Source organism: Megalops cyprinoides, chromosome 24 (genome assembly GCF_013368585.1).
Source record: "Megalops cyprinoides isolate fMegCyp1 chromosome 24, fMegCyp1.pri, whole genome shotgun sequence".
NCBI lineage: Eukaryota > Metazoa > Chordata > Actinopteri > Elopiformes > Megalopidae > Megalops > Megalops cyprinoides.
In genome coordinates this window covers 5,938,589-5,955,825 of record NC_050606.1, presented here as the reverse complement: position 1 = coordinate 5,955,825, position 17,237 = coordinate 5,938,589, and the positions used below count along the sequence as shown (strand labels likewise).

Sequence of the window (17,237 nt, the reverse complement as noted above, 5' to 3'; positions counted from 1 at the left end):
AAGAGGAGGGTAGAGGAATACAAAAAGAGACGTGCTTACTAAGTTCCTGAGGTGTACACCACCTGCATCGCCTGGTAGACCTTCAAATACGGCCGGCACGCTGCAAACCGAAGGAAGACAAACAACCACATGATGTTACTGCTGTTGCGTCTATTGTTCTTATAGCTTTCATTCTGAGTACGTTTCCTGGGCAAAATTTACAGACCATGATAAGTTATACAAGCTGTAAGCCCAAAGAAAAGCATGTTGAACCAGATAATGAGACTGCATGCATATGATACTGTGTCTGTATGATCAAGTGTCTGTATGATACTGGGAGTATCAATATCACATGACTCATCCCACTTGTTCAATTACAGCAAATCAGAACTCTCTTGTAATATTTTCATTCAACTTTGTCAAATACAAGCAGGTTTTTTTTTTTTTGATTTCTTATATCCTTGAAAAAAATGCAGCGGAAATTAAAAGCTTTATAAATAATGAATAGCTTAGGGGTCAAAGTTTTTACTGAATCTGTAACATTTTATCCGTCCTTTGATTTGAAACAAATAAGATACTGAAATGTCAGTTACATCTTTATTGTTTAATTTCAAAGCAATTAAATAAGCCTTTGTCACTATGGTACTGGTGTTCCATTGCGGGGGAAATAATGGGTCACTCTCTGCTCTCTCTATTGGCAGTGTGGTTCTCTACTGACCCAACAGTGGCATTGTTCCACTGAGGGAATGCCTTTGTTGCATCTGTGAGATGCATTAAGACACACCATGTGTTCTGTGAAAGATGGGTGTGTCTCAGGATTCCACAGACAGGTGAAAATGAACCACCTCTTTCTCCCTGCACCTATTCATTTGCGCAACAAGAGATGAATCTTCCACACCATCCCCCCCGTGACGGCACCACAAACTGTCAGCAGTCCATAGGTTTCCCAAGCAAACACAAGTAGAAATGGGAGCGCTTTATTCTACAGCTCTGAAACCACTTCACTTCACTGCTGTTATGCTGTTCTTTGTCTTTGTGTAATGACCCCCACAGTCTGGAGGAATTTGCACATAATTTTGCTGTATTATCACACAATCAGCACATTATTATCCCTTTATCTCGAGCTGTAAATGTATTTTTGTCCATATGGGATGGATGGCGATTGCATGGTTAGATTAAGGCTTTATTTCGGTCACGTCATACCTCCTCCAGTGTCGAAGTCTGGTATCCCATGCAGAATGACACAGTGCAGGAAGAGGGGAGAGGCATTCATTTTCACAGATCCCGTCAGCAGGCTATTTAGGATCCACACATATCTGTTATCAAAAAAAAAATTTATGGTTTTCATCAAAGACATTAGAGTTCACAAAGCTTTCCTAGTGTGAGTCATCTGGTTTGCTACTCAGAGGTATCGGGTTGCAAGGTCCCCAGGTGTTCTGTGTATGGGCCTAGCTGCGCCAGAACTATCTGTGAAGTCTTCTGCTGTGTCATAAAATCAGCCAGAAAGGGGATGAATGAACTTGTCAAAAACAACTTTGTAAGCTTGTGTGCTTTTTTTTTTTCACTACAGAGGTGTGATGATGTCATAATGGGGGGTAGAAGAAGGAGTGTCCATGAGGAGGAGGGTGAGAGCGGTAAGACAGCAGAGAAAAGCTGCACACAGTGATCTGTCATTAAAAAGCAATAAAAAACAGACAGATTGTACAAAGAGGGTAGTCATAGTGATGCTAGAGCTCTTGGAATGTTCCAGAAGAGGCATGCGGGCAAATGAAATTCCTAACTCTGAGTAATGACCTCCGACCTCTCCTTAGCCAAGCCAGTTGAGGCAATACTTCATTTTGGGGTTTCCCATGGCAAAAAAAGCACCCCAGACTTAAAGTAAATTAATCCTGAGGCTTCCTTTGACAACTTACACAAAAAATAAATACCCACTATACTCATTGCTTTTCACTAATTACAAATACATCCAATGGAGCAGATTAATCCATTCACTAAAGCCACAGATAAAGACCTTTCAGAGTATACTTCAGTGTCTAGGATTACATTATTTTTCTAAAAGTGTATATCCTCCATCATGCGTACACAGTGTTAGAATCTTTACTTTGACATCACATCAGGATAATCATGTCACAGTTCCTTTCAAGGCATATTTACTGAGAAATTTAATTTCAATAAAATGGTAAATACACAATCATGGAGCATCCATACCTCTTCTGTGATGGCGTCATTAAAGCTGAGACCTTATCGTCGTAGAACTTCCTCATGGCGAAGCGGTCCAGGGCCTCACCAGCACTGTCAGTGACATCACATTGATGAGACCAGATCTAACAATGACAGGTCTAGATCTCACCTGCTGTCTCTTGCACACTCTCACATTGATGCAGGTACATGCAAGAACACGCACACATACACATAAACAAACGCACATTCTCCCTTTCTCTCTCACACACAAACACACACACACACACACACATACACGCACGCATGTATGTAAGCACACACACACAAATGGTTATTGTCCTGCTGTGAATATTACAGTTAAGTAAAAGAATCACCCTGATTTCCAAACAGTTTTGGGGAGGGCTGACGTTGGACTGTGGTTAGGGTCCTCCATGCAGTCAGAGTCTGAGTATCTCACAGCAGCTCAGGTGCTTCTATGCAGTGTCAGATCAAAGCCATTTGACATCACCTGTCTCGTGTGTAAAGCTCTTACCTGGCTGATATGTTGGTGAAATTGACAAAGGATGAAATGATGACTCCAATCCTGCCTTTTCCACCCTGAGAGAGAGAGACGAAAAAGGGCTTCATGTGAGTGTGATGTCAAAACAGGGAGCCAAAGGAGAAGCAACTGTCAATCACTGTCAGATTTCCATCAGTCTTGGCAGAGGTGGAGACAATCTCTGATGAGCCACAAGCCCTCACTTTGCCAATTAAAAAAACAAGAAGTAACCCCAGACAAAGAAATGTTTGTGGTTTTATCCTCATAAACCCCAGATTGGCAGGTCCAGATGTGGGCCGTTACTGGGGGGGGTTGGGGGTTCATTGCTCACCCGACAGTGGATGACCACCACGTGCTGGGGGTCGGCGTTGAGCCAGTTCTCCATGGCTTTGCAGATGGAGCAGATCTTATCCAGAGGCGGGGCGTGAAGGTCAGGCCAGCCCATGTCCATGGTCTGAGAGAACAGGAGGTGAGACAGTATGTTCCCCTTCTACAGGCTGACTTTGACATATTTATTCATTATAATTGCAAATTAATATATATATATATATAAAAAATTTTTTTTTAATATTATTATATATTATACACACACACATACATGCATACACACAGATACATACATACAATATAAAAAATATCCTGTATGTCTTAGTATAGCTGTCCAATTTCCAACACGTTTGACTTTAATTTTTATTTTGTCTGAGCAACTCAAGCAAACGACAGCCAGCCATTATCTAAACAGCGGGGGGTCAAAACTGTGGGTGTCTGAACCACCCCAGATATAACTCCCTATCATGAGCACTGTCATTAACAAATTATTAAAAGTGTAGGCCTTTACCTTTGGGTTCATTTTAGTGAGGTCATGTCTCTTTCCTGAGAGGTTGATAACCTGGGAGGAAAACAAAATAGCAATCAGACTCTCTGCTGTGAAAACCAAATGGAGCCCTTTGGGCTTACCCAATAGAGTTTGGAAGTACTGGTTGGCAAATGGTGCTATGAAATGAGACTTAGGAGATCACAACCCTCAGTAAGGAATCACATGAGGGAGTGTAATCATGTCTATGGGGCAGGAAGCTGAAAGAATACTCATGGCTGAAAAGATTTAAAAGAAGAAATGGTAGGTAAAATGTCAGAAAGCTAGGTGATTCCTCTGAGTACAGATTCAAAATCGCACTGAATGTTTGAAACTGAATGAAAATAATTTTAGTAAAAACAACTAAATGATAGTTTAGTTTATAAAGTTTATAAAAGTAATGTTGTCCACTGAATTATCTAAGGGCGCCCGCAAAGTGAATACACAGTGACCGAAACACTCAGGGCTATGCATTACGACCGAAAGAGCACAGACGTGGTGGGGCCGGGTCTCACCAGGTAGTTGTTGGTGTGTTTGGATTTGAGCATGCGGGTGACCTCCTGCAGGTTGCGCTGGTAGGTCTCCTCTGAGCACGCTCTGGGGAAGGACACGGCGATGATGCGCTCCGTCACGTAGGTCAGGTCGAGTTCGTATCCCTCCTCCATCTTTACACCAGGGATCTGCAGACAGGAGAGGAACGACAGTGAGGAGCGATACTCATTTGTTTTGTCAAAAATCAAATGAATGAATGAGTGAATTATTGAATGGATGAATGACTTAATTAATGTCACTTTATTAATAATTCCTGGAAGGAAATCCTGAACAGCAACTTGACTTAATAAAACACAAGTAAAATGTCTTAATTAAGACCCCTTAACCAGGCATCCCTGAGGCTTGATCCCAAAGATGACACTATAACTGAGAAGTGTAATAACCACAACGCCAACACTAAAAACGGAGAGATGGACAGTCTAATGATCCACCGACAACAAAACAGAGGGCATATTTCCAGTGGTGCTGCAATTTACAGCTGCAAAAAAACAAGCAATTACGTAAATGAACTGCATGGGCTAATTAGTTATTGTTTCTGGAACACTGCGCCGGGTGGACCACTTCCCAGACTCTCAAGGGCATCAGGAACCCTGCTCCTGTTTGCTCTACCATTTGCCTGTGAATCCCATCTTGTGTTCATTTCTCTAGAGCATCCAGTACATGGAGATCCACAGGGGTGGCTGTTTTCACAGGTTTCATCCTGAGTGGCTGTAAGCAACCACAGTGCATTCGGCTGTTTCTGCTGAACTTCCTGTTTATGATATGGTAATATGTTGCAACTTTCTGTCTTTAATGAACTGACTTGACCCTGGATTGAATGGAAACCACCGATCTTGAAGGGAAAGTGACATTCAATCAAAAAAACAAACAAACCTTGATTAATGTGATGCTACTTTAAATCGCGACTTTCTATTGAAGAAGGTTTGACCACTTTGATTGAATGCAGGAGTCATTTAATGTAATATAATGCCAGATTTATCTGGAAGAACATTTTTGTTTTCTTTCATTTCGATTGGACATTACTTTTCCTAATGAAAACTAAGTGGTCTTGATTAAATTTGGGGCACAGAGCTACAGTTTGTACTTTGTGCTTCACCACACAGTTAATTAGCAGTCGGTTCTATTTTGGGACTTCAGCTTAACTAGGGATGCTGTTTGCTGTTGTTATTTGCCCCGTGAAGTCTTAATCTACTTGCAGAATGTAGCGGTTAGTTAAGTCCAACGTGACTGCAAGCTGAGCCTAAGGCTTTGAACCGCAGAGTCCTTAATTAAACTGCAATGTGGACACAAGGCTTTCTGTGACCTTTCAGAGGGATTGAGCAGGCATGGTGATGCGGGGGTCATACTCAGGGGAACAAGGGTTTGGGAGGAACACCAAGGACTCCTCCTGGGACTGCCAAGGATATTATAAACCTGTGACAGGCCGTGTGTCCATCTGATACATTTTCATGTATCTCTTCATTTTGCATATAGTGAGGAGACTTGTTTGACTGTTTTTGTCACTGAAGGTATGCTCTGTCCTGTAGTATCAAACTCATATATTCCACTGTTGGGTAGGCCTGAGGGCTGGATGATTGAATTGAGGTGATTTAGCATTTAAATGCATACATTATATTAAATGATCAACAATGTCAGATTATCTTCTAAATAGTTGAATTTTCTAATTTCATTATGAATTATGCTGTATTTACGTGGAGCCCAGTGGTGTTTATTATACATTTTTCCACACATCCTGAATCAGATGGCTCTACCTGAAAGTATTTGTGCCCTTGCAAAAATCCCTGAAGGAGGAGTTTGCCCAGTAACTGCTATGAGAATTAAAGCTGACACCTAATTAAAGAAACCTGTTTGCCCTGTGGCTTACGGGCATTAATTTTTTTTGTTTGATAATTAATTAGTTGTTTGATGGCTTAAATGGTTCGACTGATTTGATTGCATCAGCCAATGAGGTCAGTGTAACCTGAATTTAACTGAAGTGGGTTGTGTTGTATTAAACAACATGCTTTTCAATGAGAACACAAGAGAATCAATAGGTGGGTGGAATGCAATCATATCCTGAATAATCAAGAATAATTTAGAATGATTTGGCATCTACAGTCATAGCAACGATTGGAGGGTAATTCCAATGCACAGTAACGGAACAATGAACTTTTCATCGTCTGGCCACTGAGATCATGGATTACATTAGTTCCACACATAATTTGTTGGCGTAAAGTTAAAGAAGATTGTAATATACATTCAGCACATCACAGTTTGTTTCACTGGACATTGGAGAGCGGAAACATAAAAGACCTCATGTTAGGCTGATAGCATGATAGCTGGAAGAGAGAGAGAAAGAGAGCTCTCTCTATATACAGTATATATCCTAAAGGTTATGTATATTTACATTTATTCATTTGGCAGACACTTTTATCCAAAGCGACTTACATAGGTTACAGTTCTTTATAATGTTATCCATTTATACAGCTGGATATTTACTGAGGCAATTGTGGGTTAAGTACCTTGCCCAAGGGTACAGCAGCAGTGTGCCAGCGAGGATTGAACCGGCAACCTTTCGGTTACGAGTCCTGCTCCTCAACCACTATGCTACACTGCCGCCCATATATGGGCGGCATATATGGGCATGACTGAATGTCTCACTTCAGCAGTCTGGACAGCTGCATCTGAAATTTGTCTCAGGTCTAGTTCCAGATTCGTCCGGTTTGAGCATGCGTCTGCATTGCTGGCCTCTAATCGTGCCCAGAGTGCCAACATTAAGTAATTCATAAAAGCAGCTGTGAACAACAGCGGCTGAGACGTTCAAAGCCCGCGCGAGGCAATCTTGAGTCGGAAGGTGAAAACAAAAAAGCAAAAGGAACTCGCCCAAAAAGCCCATTTGACAAGCTCCGACAGGTCCGTGGGGCTGAGGGGAGGAGATTAAAGCGTCCCAGCCACCTTCAGTTCTGAACTTGTTCCCTCCAAGGAACGAGTTTGTGCACAAACTCTGTCAGGGGAGCTCAGACATGCGGCAGAATCCCTCATCACACAAGCGTATCCTCCGGGCATGAGGAGTCCCATCCAGGCCACGCCCGTTGTTTACTCCTTGAGTGGAATCTTCCATTTCATAGCTCAAAACAGCTCTGTGTCCATGTGCGAGGGTATACCAAACCATCCTACACCCACATGCTACAGCTTGCTTGCAGGAGATATATGCTTCATTGGCGAGCATTTAAATTGGTTCAGAATGGCAGTCAGCTATAGACAGATGAAACTCTGATGGCTTGCAGTGTGAGTGATGATGTGGTGAGGGTGATGTGAAAACTGTATTTACAGAGGCTGTTCAAACTGAACGCAGCTGATGATAAATATAATGTGAAGATTTCTGGTTTGATGTAAATAGTTAACTATAGTTCAGTGTTTGTTTTAATGATGATTTGTAATGATTCATTTGATATGCCAGCCTAGTACGCTGAACTTTAATTGTAATTGGGGTCTCACGACCTCAGCCTGTGGTATGTGTGTGTGTGTGTGTGTCTGTGTGTGTGTGTGTGTGTGTTTTCCATGTTAGATGTCTGAATATCTTCTGACACGAGTGATCCTTTCCCAAAACGGTGGGATTAAGGCACAGACTTCAAAGAGATGAGAGAGATGTTGCCTGAGATTTCCTGAGAGAAGACGCACAACATAAGGGAAGCCAGCTAGCCACCTTACCGTGGCCTATTACGCCAGCGATCGCCAAACCCACCCGCCTGCAGTTAAACCCAGGATCTGTCGGCTGCCAGGGGCCAAAACAAGAGGCCATTTGACCGAGAGACTGATAACATATTGAAGTCCAGTAGAGGATCAAGGGAGAGAGCATGCAGCATGGAAGTCACATGACTGCTGCTTGGGTGGGCTTAGTTGTTTGGGGGAACTGAGCAAAACCCGCACGCAGCGTCAGCAGTGAGGAGGTGAGATTACGGAGGGCTCAAAGCCGAAGTGTTAAAAAGCAGCGTGTTCAGGCGCTGAGGAAGTCTGGGTGAGCACGCCAGTTGAAGCAGACGGTAGCCAAACCAAGAGGCGGCTTTGAACTTTAATTTTTGTGAGATTAATATTTCCTGACTCGCAAGGGTAGCCGTATTCTGGGAAGTTCATTAAGGCACATTATTCGGGAGCCAAAGAGGGGAGATAAAGCTGAGAATTGTTCGCAGGCTCTGAGGACAGTCACATGACCTTCCAGCTGTTGGCGCTTTTCTTCTCATAAACGACTGAAAGGGGGAAGCAAGCTGCCCTTTGAAAAGAGATGGAAGTGCTTCTCCTTTTTCCCCATCACCCAAAATGATGAACAGCTCCAAGTGGTCAGATAAAACAAGAGAATTATGCTGCTGTGGTGAGATGGCCAAGACAGGAATTTCGTTTCGTTTCGTTTCAATGGAAATAACAGTCGCGGTTCGCTAACACACTGCTGTCCCATAAATCGCCGCGTCCGCCAACAATATACACAGATTAATGACCCTCCAAGCTATTTGCTAAGCTGCTGGGAAAGCGCAATAGATACAGTGGGAGCATGCTTCTATGCACAGGGTTAAATCCTTTGATTTTGCAGGGGAATCTGCTGGCCCTGGATCCAGGTAAAGTCAGTCTAAACAAACTTTCTTGTGAATGAAACCAATTTTGCCACACAGCCGGGCGGATGATAGGAGTTTGCTGTCCCATGATCACCTGTTAAGGGGGGGGGGGCTTTATGCCTGCCTTCTGACAGGAAGTGATGTTGCTGTCAAGACAAGGCTCTGTCAGCACCGGCCGACATCATCGCAGACAAAACAGCAGGAACGTCGCCACCTCGTTCACGCGAAGACCGACATCCCGCTGACGGAAAGGTGACGTTGCAGTGTTTGTTCCCAAGACCAGGTGCAAAACGCCCATGGTCGCTTCTCTGTGGTAAGGTGTCATTCATCATTCATAAGCCCCTGACACAGCTGCCACAAATGGAAGGCACCACTATAGGGTGCTGCCCGCATGGGTGAGGCTAAACGATGCCAGAGTCAGGAACAAGTAGGTGTTCTGATCTACTTGAGACAAAACTGTCCCTCAAATTGGGTCCTGGGGACGCATCTCATGCAGTGTCCTGATGTTCATACCATCTGATCTCTCAGCGAATTAGCCCCGATTAAGCAGTCTTCTGAAGGCTGTTCTGGATTTTTACATCACTTAGTGAATGTGGACTGTTAGTTCTCTGTTAAAGATAGAGGTTGCTACAAATAAGTTACTTCAACAGAAAGACACAAGTAAAGGTGCTTCATTTGAATCAATTCAACAAATTACTAATACAGTCATTTAACTCAACCATAATACAAAGGGCAGAAAAAATATGTTCTGATGGGGCCCTCTGTGTATCCCAGTGTGTGGAGGATTGTAAGTTAGTTCAACAATGAAACATCCTTTGGGAATAACAATGCTTTCAAATGAAATGAAAGCACAAAAAAATTCAACCTGATTTTTTTACATTCATATTTCAATTGGGAAAAAAATGAAATGAACCTACATTATGGTATTGTTTCTCATGGGAGGACATAACAAGTGCTGACTATGGCCAGTAGATAATGTGCATGTAAAGCATGTTTAAGGCTAATAAAAAAATGTTCTGAGGGTAGATTGTTGTTGGGCTGGATCAGCTTGGTCACCCTCATCAATTTGTCATGTGACTCATGACTCTGAAGGAATTAGTCATGTTACCATAGTAACCATGTCTAATCATCACTTATAATTCCACAACAGATAAGATCCACTGACACGCATATATATGTGTGTGTGTATACATATACTGTATATATAGTAAATACCAATGAGGCTGAGAACCCACAATCTCCTCTCCACTTACCATAGGATTCAAGCCTAACCAATCAACAGTCTCGAAAGGAAAGTGCTGTTCCATCAAATAGCAAGAAACCATGCAGTGACCCAAAAAATCCTTAACTAACATTGGGATGGCTTGCTGATTTCGACTGAGAACAGGTATTTACAATGGTTAAAAATGGTTTGAAGAAAAATATAAAGTCACAAGCTAAACCGATTTCATAAACACCACAATCATGGGAACAGCATAACAATAACTAAATGCGCTCTTTTCAAAGTGGCAGTTTGTTATTTCTTTCCTTTTGGGGTTGCAATTGCTGATTGCTGATGAGGTTTTTTTTTTATATTCGTTCAAAGCTGAAAAGGAAAAAACAAACAAAACCAAGAGTCTGAGAAAATTTTTGAGTGAGGACTGTGTATGCTCTCAGTCTGCCTGTGTAGCTATGTTTGGATTGTGAAGGCGTTGTATATGCCTCTGCTATCCGCAAGACAATTTATAGACAGTATGTAATCACCTCCATAGAGGCCCTGCCCCCCCCGATCCCTATGAAATCTATAAGGGCTCTGAGTGGCACTTCGAATGGTTCCCAAGCAGGCAATACCTAATTATCGCTTGCATTCACTTCAGATACAAATATGTTCAAAAATGGATTAGAGTTTGCTGCTCACCTCTTCACCCCATCTCTCTCTGTCTCTCTGTCTCTCTCTCTCTGCCTCTCTCTCTCTCTCTGTCTCTCTCTCTCCCTCTCTCTCTCTCTCTCTCTCTCTGTCTCTCTCTCTCCCTCTCTCTCTCTCTCTCCCTCTCTCTCTCTCTCTCTCTCTCTCTCTCTGTCTCTCTCTCTCCCTCTCTCTCTCTCTCTCTCTCCCTCCCCCTCTCTCTCTCTCTCTCCCTCTGTCTCTCTCTCTCCCTCTCTCTCTCTCTCTCTCTCCCTCTGTCTCTCTCTCTCTCTCTCTCTCCCTCCCTCTCTCTCTCTCTCTCTCTCTCTCTCTCTCTCTCTCTCTCTCTCTCTCTGGCAGGCTCCCCATGTAATGGGTTGCACATGTTGGCTGTGATCGACAGTTCAGACTCAGTGGGGGAGTGAAATATAGCGCAGGAATATAGCGCATCACTCCTCGCATCCTTGCATTCCCACGCAGCGCAGGTCCTGTTGCCTAGCGCCGGGGGGGGGCTTCGCCTCTAGGTGTCCACACCTGCTGGCCGGCGCTATCAGGCCTCGATTAATCGCTTACTACCCCAAGACAAGCAGCATTCGTGACCCCTGACCCCTTATCAAACAGAGCCGCAACTCCGGGCAGGAGATAAGTGCTGACGATCAAAGAGGGGATAGGGCGAACAAGGTTAATAGGGGTCTTAGAAACAAGATAAAGGCAATTCCTTAGCTGTCAATCACACTGTGTCTCCACTGGCCTGCCTACAGGTCACTGGACATCATTTGCCAGCTGCAGAGAAGACAGCTAAGAGCCGACTGTCTCCCTCTCTCTGTTTCTCTCTATCTTTCCTTTTCCCTCTCTCTGTCTTTCTATCTCTTTATCAATGGAAAGATGAGTCAACAAAATTCTGCTTTCTCCGCAGAGTATATCTGGGGGCACCTGGACAGAGCAGGGCATGTCCTCTCATGGGTGATGTGTTTTTTATCAGTAAATCTACGCTGTCATATTCAGAGCAGACCAACATGTTACAGGCTTGGGTGTGCACCAAGCCAAAACACGGACACCAACGCTGGTAGTAATATGCAAAATTGTTCCTGCTTGTATCGCCTGTTTGCGGGCTCCCTTCAAACAAGAGCCTGTTAGCTCCTGCGCTGTTTATGGACCACAGTGGCACTTCTGGAAGAGTAAGTCAAATAACTGCATTGATATGTATGAGCGGTATATAAAACTGCATATAAGTCAGCGCTAGGGACATTGTGAAGAGGTAGCTGAAACGATGTTTACATTTAAGTTTAGTAAAGTTAGTTAAGTTACTTAGTTAAGTTCATTTGTGTGTTTTACTCAGCCAGACTGACATTGTGTCTTTAAAAACTCACAGCCAACTTATTTCTTTTGTTTTTTAATTATTCACCCCCCAATCCTCATTTTCTCTAATGTCTTTTCACCCAACTGTCATCTCCCACAGTTCCAGCTCTCTTCAAACATCACGCAGCCAGAGTAAACAAAGTGTGAATAATGAAGCTGTTTTCTACCTCAGGCTTAAATATTTCCACTTCACCTATTCAGACCCTTTAATCAGCGCAACAGAGAGATAAAGAGACGGAGAGAGAGTTCGAAAGAGTGCAGAGAAAGGTAGAATCACTTGAAACGGACTGACAAGTAAGTGCTTGGAGAAATGAAAGGAGAAACTTTGCCCCCAGTTCCACCGCCCTCCCTCCCCCCCTTCCTTAAACAGAGGCAAGATGTGAGCTCCTACCTTCAGCAGCGGATTCCAGTCAGTCTTTTAATCCCTTGAGCAAAATCACAGAGGAGCGCTGAAAAAGGGGTCCAGGGAGAGCCGCAGCGGCAGCACTGCACGGGGGTTAGTGGAAGACGTGGACCATGTTCGGAGGGGAAAGCACCGCTCCCCAGAGAGAGAGCAGAGAGTGACTCCGCTCCCCGCGGTCGCTGCGTACGGCGCTCTCTGTCCCGGCGGCTCCCGCTGGCTGCGGACTGAATGGAAACCCCTGCGTTGCGCTGAACTGCTGCTAAACCTCACCGCCCCCCCCCCCTCCCTCCCCAAACCCACCCCTCCACCCCCCGCGCACTTCCTGAGACAGGCCTGCTGCCACGGCGACTGCAGTTCCTGGCAGGGAGGGTCCTCCCACTGAGCCGCTTTCCCTGATCCCTCCCGTCTCTCTCTCTCCCTCTCCCTCCCTCCTTCCTCTCTCATTCTCTCTCCTTCCTCCCTCTCTCTCTCTCTGTCTCTCCCCCTCTCCCTCGCTTCTTCCTCTCTCCCTCTCTCATTCCCTCCCCCTTCTCTATCTCTTTCTCCCCCACACTCTTTCCCTCCTTCCCTTCTTCTCCCTCTCCCTTTCTCTCATTCAATTCAACACTTTTTTTTTTCATTTGTACCTTTCATGACAAACGCATTCGTGTTGCCAAAGCATATACACGTCAAACAGAGGACACAATATGAAAACAATAACACATAACACACTAACTATTACGGGCAATTTACATGAAGAAGTAATGAAAGGCGATATTTGATTAGAATAAAAGAAAAAAACACCCCCAGGACAACAGGCAAATTTTTTATCCGCTGTATGAAATGGAATTTTGGATTGGAAGCGAGTATCTCTCATGTTTAGTGAGGTGCATTTCTGTGTAGACCTCCTGCACACTGTAATGAGAGCACAGCCTGTTCCTTCTGGGCAGCTGCCTTTTCCAGAGTTGGCCTGTCTCTGTTTAAGCTTTGCTCACCGAGTTACTCTCCTCTGTCAAAACTTGCCTTTGCGTAATCTTTTTCACTGTTGACAGGTAATCTACAACACTGTAGTGTCTTTTTTTAATCTTTCTTTGCCCCCCTCTCTCCCCCCTCTCTTACCTCCCTCCCCCCTCCTCTACCCCCAGCCCCCTTTCCCTCTCCCTCTCTCTATCTCTCAGTCAGGACCTCAGTGGGGGAGGAGGCGCGCTAGATAGGGGGGTATTCAGGAGGGTTAAATTAACAGGAAGACAGGGAAGACCGTGGGATTATTCTGAGTTTTAACACTGCATCATTACCCAGTCTCATAACATGCTCAGCCATGACATGACGAGTGAAGTGAAGAGACACACATATGTATTTAAAATACTCTAACTTTCTGAGTGATACAACCATAGAAAGAAAAATAAAAATACATTTTGTGGTGGAAATAAAACAAGGTAGTTTTAAGAAGACACCTCCTTTCTCATCCCTTATAAAGTTTTTCAATTTAAATGTAAATACACAAAGCACAGCTTTATGTCATATTTTAGAGCTGAATGTGTCTGTGGCTAAATGACTAATTTTCTCATCCCAAGTTAAACTGCTTCAGTGGAGCCTCCTCCTTAATAGAAAACAGAGATGGTCGTGTTTGAATTTCCGCGAAGGAAAAAAAAAAATCATATTATTATCCTGCATGCTAGTAAATTATGAATAATTGCTGGAAATGAAGTCAACCTCACACCACAGCTACAGTGTCCTAATTTCGAACTTAGATTAAATTTGTTTGATTAATTGCCTTGCTCTTTGACTGAACAGTTAATAATTTATGATACATGTTTTGAAACAGCAACTGCAATGTGAGAGCTGAGCGTATACAGTTTTTTTTCCAGCAAGGTCTGTGCTGCTGATAAGGTCACAAGCCATTGTTGTGAATGATTGTTATTATTGCGCAATGTGGTCTCATTCTGTCTTGGTAATTAAATAAAGCTTGACAGCCTCAATGTCACCTACCATAATGCAGGTGTCGTAGGCAACAGTCTTCAGATCCCCTCACCATCAGTCCAGTGGAGAAGCATGGGGACATTGCTGGCCTACAAAATGATCAGCAGCCATACCCCCCCCCCCGCCCCCCCCCCCCAAAAAAAAATAGTATGCATATTGCACATCCTGCAAGCAGACTTGATTTTCCCTCTTTTTCCCACAGCTTCCATGAAGTCTTTATGTAATTTGGTAATGCAAAGCTGATCAAGGCACAGTGATGGGCACAGGCTGGGGGAGTGATGTCACAAAATAGAATTTTAGAAGAACATGCATTTAGAACGATATGTATTGGAACGCATATTGTACAATTCCAATGACCAAAGCAATGAATGCACTGTAAAATAGTGTTTTGCCTTGCCTAAAATCATATTTTTGAATACCTTTACATAATATATTAACTGAATTTTGATGTGTGACGTATTTATCAAAAAATAAACGAATAATGAAAAACAGGGCTTGTTTTATCCTTTTTATCCCACTGAAACAGAAAAATTAAGGGACAGCCACCTCTTTTCATGTGGATTGTTTTTTCCCTTGATTAAAATTTCACACCCCCAAACAAAAGAGACGGTAGGAGGGCTAACGGACTTGCGCATAATGACGCACATAAATGTGTGAGTTTTCACAGGCCACGCTACATTAAGGCGTTAGCGTAGCAGGAACGCGTTCGCTGGTTCCATATGCAGAGGGGCCCCGTTGTCACTACGAAAGTGATTGCACAGACGCATGACTCAGCGACGTGTTTTTCCCCCTTCTCGTGGCCGAGCTGGTGGCCGCGGAGCGAGCCCACAGATTCGGGAAGTCCCCATGTGGTCATGACTGTCACCCTGTGCAGCTTCCACTTTCCCTTTCATGTTTGCTAGCAGCGTGTACACATCACGAGGGCGTTACCTCAAACAATAGCCATATATCTCTCTTCCCTGATCGTGACATACGAAACACATATTAACATCTTAGGAAAGTTTCTTGCATCAAAGTTCTTGGCTTTTTACAGATTACATCAATTTCATGTATATTGCTGATACAATTCCTTGCATATATCGTTGGACAGAATTACCTATATGCGATTTTATTAACATATAAGCAAATGTATGTTAAATATATGGAAGTGAAAATAATTGTAGAGATACTTGGTGTATTTTTACATATTCAGAACATGTATCTTGTATGTGTACTTCGTATTTATACCATTTTGTTTATATATCGATAGGCCCCTTGTTTTCTATTTTTTCTTACAAATCTGGGAAATTCATGTGTTTATTGTAATTTTGAAAAACATTTTCATTTTTCATTCAAAACAGTTCATTTTTACATGCCATTACACTTTCATGAAGAGTAAGTAAATTCAAAAGCATCAACCCAAGATACTGTGTAATCCAACACAGCACAGATGATTGCATTGTGTAACATTAACAGAAGTAAGCAAACAGCCTTATCTACAGAAGCAAAGACAACTGAATGCTTGACCTATTGACATATAAACTCAGACTACATTGTTTCAAATAAAACAAGCCTAGCTGTGGTGAAGAAATGCATTCAAATGGCTGTAAGGATCCTAACAAAAATCATATCAAAACATAAGTCTATAATTTAGTCTACCATTTTTAGGTCTTAGATATACTTTGGTTTGTTACTGCAGAATAAATACTAGAAATCTAAATTTTAAGAGTTTAGCACACTGGTGCTGAAAATCAACAAAAAACCGGGTACGACAGAACTTATATTTATCTGGAAATTTGTTTAAATTTGATATTTAAAACAAAATCTAGGTATTTTTTTTCTGTGAAAACCCGAAAAAAAAACCTGAGTGGTCTGATGGGTCACATACATCATATATTATGTATATGTTTGTACCACTATGTGTGAAGTTTGTAGGAAAGGAGTACTACTATTTTAGTAATAAGAAAACTAAAATGTAGTTTCAAAAACCGGAACACTAAACTGAGTGATTGAATCCTCCTAGCATATGCTCTGCAAACCGATTGCACCGTGTACCTCATGTAACCTCGAGTAAAATGTGAGATGGGGCCCTAATGTTATACCTTTAAGCCAAGGCATTTATCAGTCCAGATAATATCTGGCAATATGCATGTCAACTGTGCAATCTGCAGTGGGCAAGGGAGTGTAAAGAGTAAATAAATGACTGTAAAGTGTTTGCTGTGTAACAGTGATGCTCTGCTTATGGTGTAGGTATGTTTTTACTCATGCTTTTTGAATTCAGAAATAATTACTCTTCATTAACATTTGAAAGTATTAATATTACTTCACTTGTCTGGACAGAGGATGTGATATTTTAACCATGCAGTATGTTGCATGATCGCCATCTACAGGTACAGCTTGGCACATACAGGATGTATACTCATATATTATCCCTTTTTTATAGTGGCTCCACCCATCTGTTGTAGGAGGCAAAAACAGACTTTTGAGGGACCATGTATTACACAGTACATCATTAACCATGACTTGTGGTAGGAATTATTTTTAATCGGCTTGAAAAACAGTTATGAGACATAGCAATTAGGCTGTGCAGTAAATTCATTTTTTGTTGGATGGCTAGGGTTTTAATGATGTCTTTCCTACTGTCTGCTCAGCTCTCAGTGTAAATAATTTCAATGATGCATTGCACATATATTGGTATTTGAAGTGTTTATTTATTTTTTTTTAAGAAATTCATACAAAAACAGAAAAATTACATTACAAGGCAAACCTATGTAAGTTGTTAGGTATTTTGTTATTTCAATGACTGCATATAAGAACAAAATACTGAAAGATGTTTATATGTTTTAACTATAACTGATATAGAGTGCTAAGCTGCAAAGACAAAGCGCAAAAACTTAATAAGTATGTGTGGTACTGACATGATTAGTTAAAACTTGTAGACAGCACAATATTATAAAATTAAT

General features: G+C 42.4%; 1 protein-coding gene across 1 annotated transcript in view; it reads right to left on the bottom strand.

Moving 5' to 3' along the window:
• LOC118771526 (tensin-3-like) overlaps positions 1–12,598 on the bottom strand; it is a 44,354-nt gene extending 31,756 nt beyond the window's left edge. The window contains exons 1-8 of the mRNA XM_036519532.1: positions 12,325–12,598; positions 4,067–4,231; positions 3,537–3,587; positions 3,030–3,152; positions 2,693–2,757; positions 2,188–2,271; positions 1,183–1,295; positions 40–100 (exon numbers count right to left, since the gene is read on the bottom strand). Of these exons, the coding sequence (XP_036375425.1) occupies positions 40–100; positions 1,183–1,295; positions 2,188–2,271; positions 2,693–2,757; positions 3,030–3,152; positions 3,537–3,587; positions 4,067–4,216 (647 nt within the window). The 5' untranslated portion in view covers positions 4,217–4,231; positions 12,325–12,598. The remainder of the gene's footprint in view (positions 1–39; positions 101–1,182; positions 1,296–2,187; positions 2,272–2,692; positions 2,758–3,029; positions 3,153–3,536; positions 3,588–4,066; positions 4,232–12,324) is intronic.
• Positions 12,599–17,237: the final 4,639 nt, after the last annotated feature.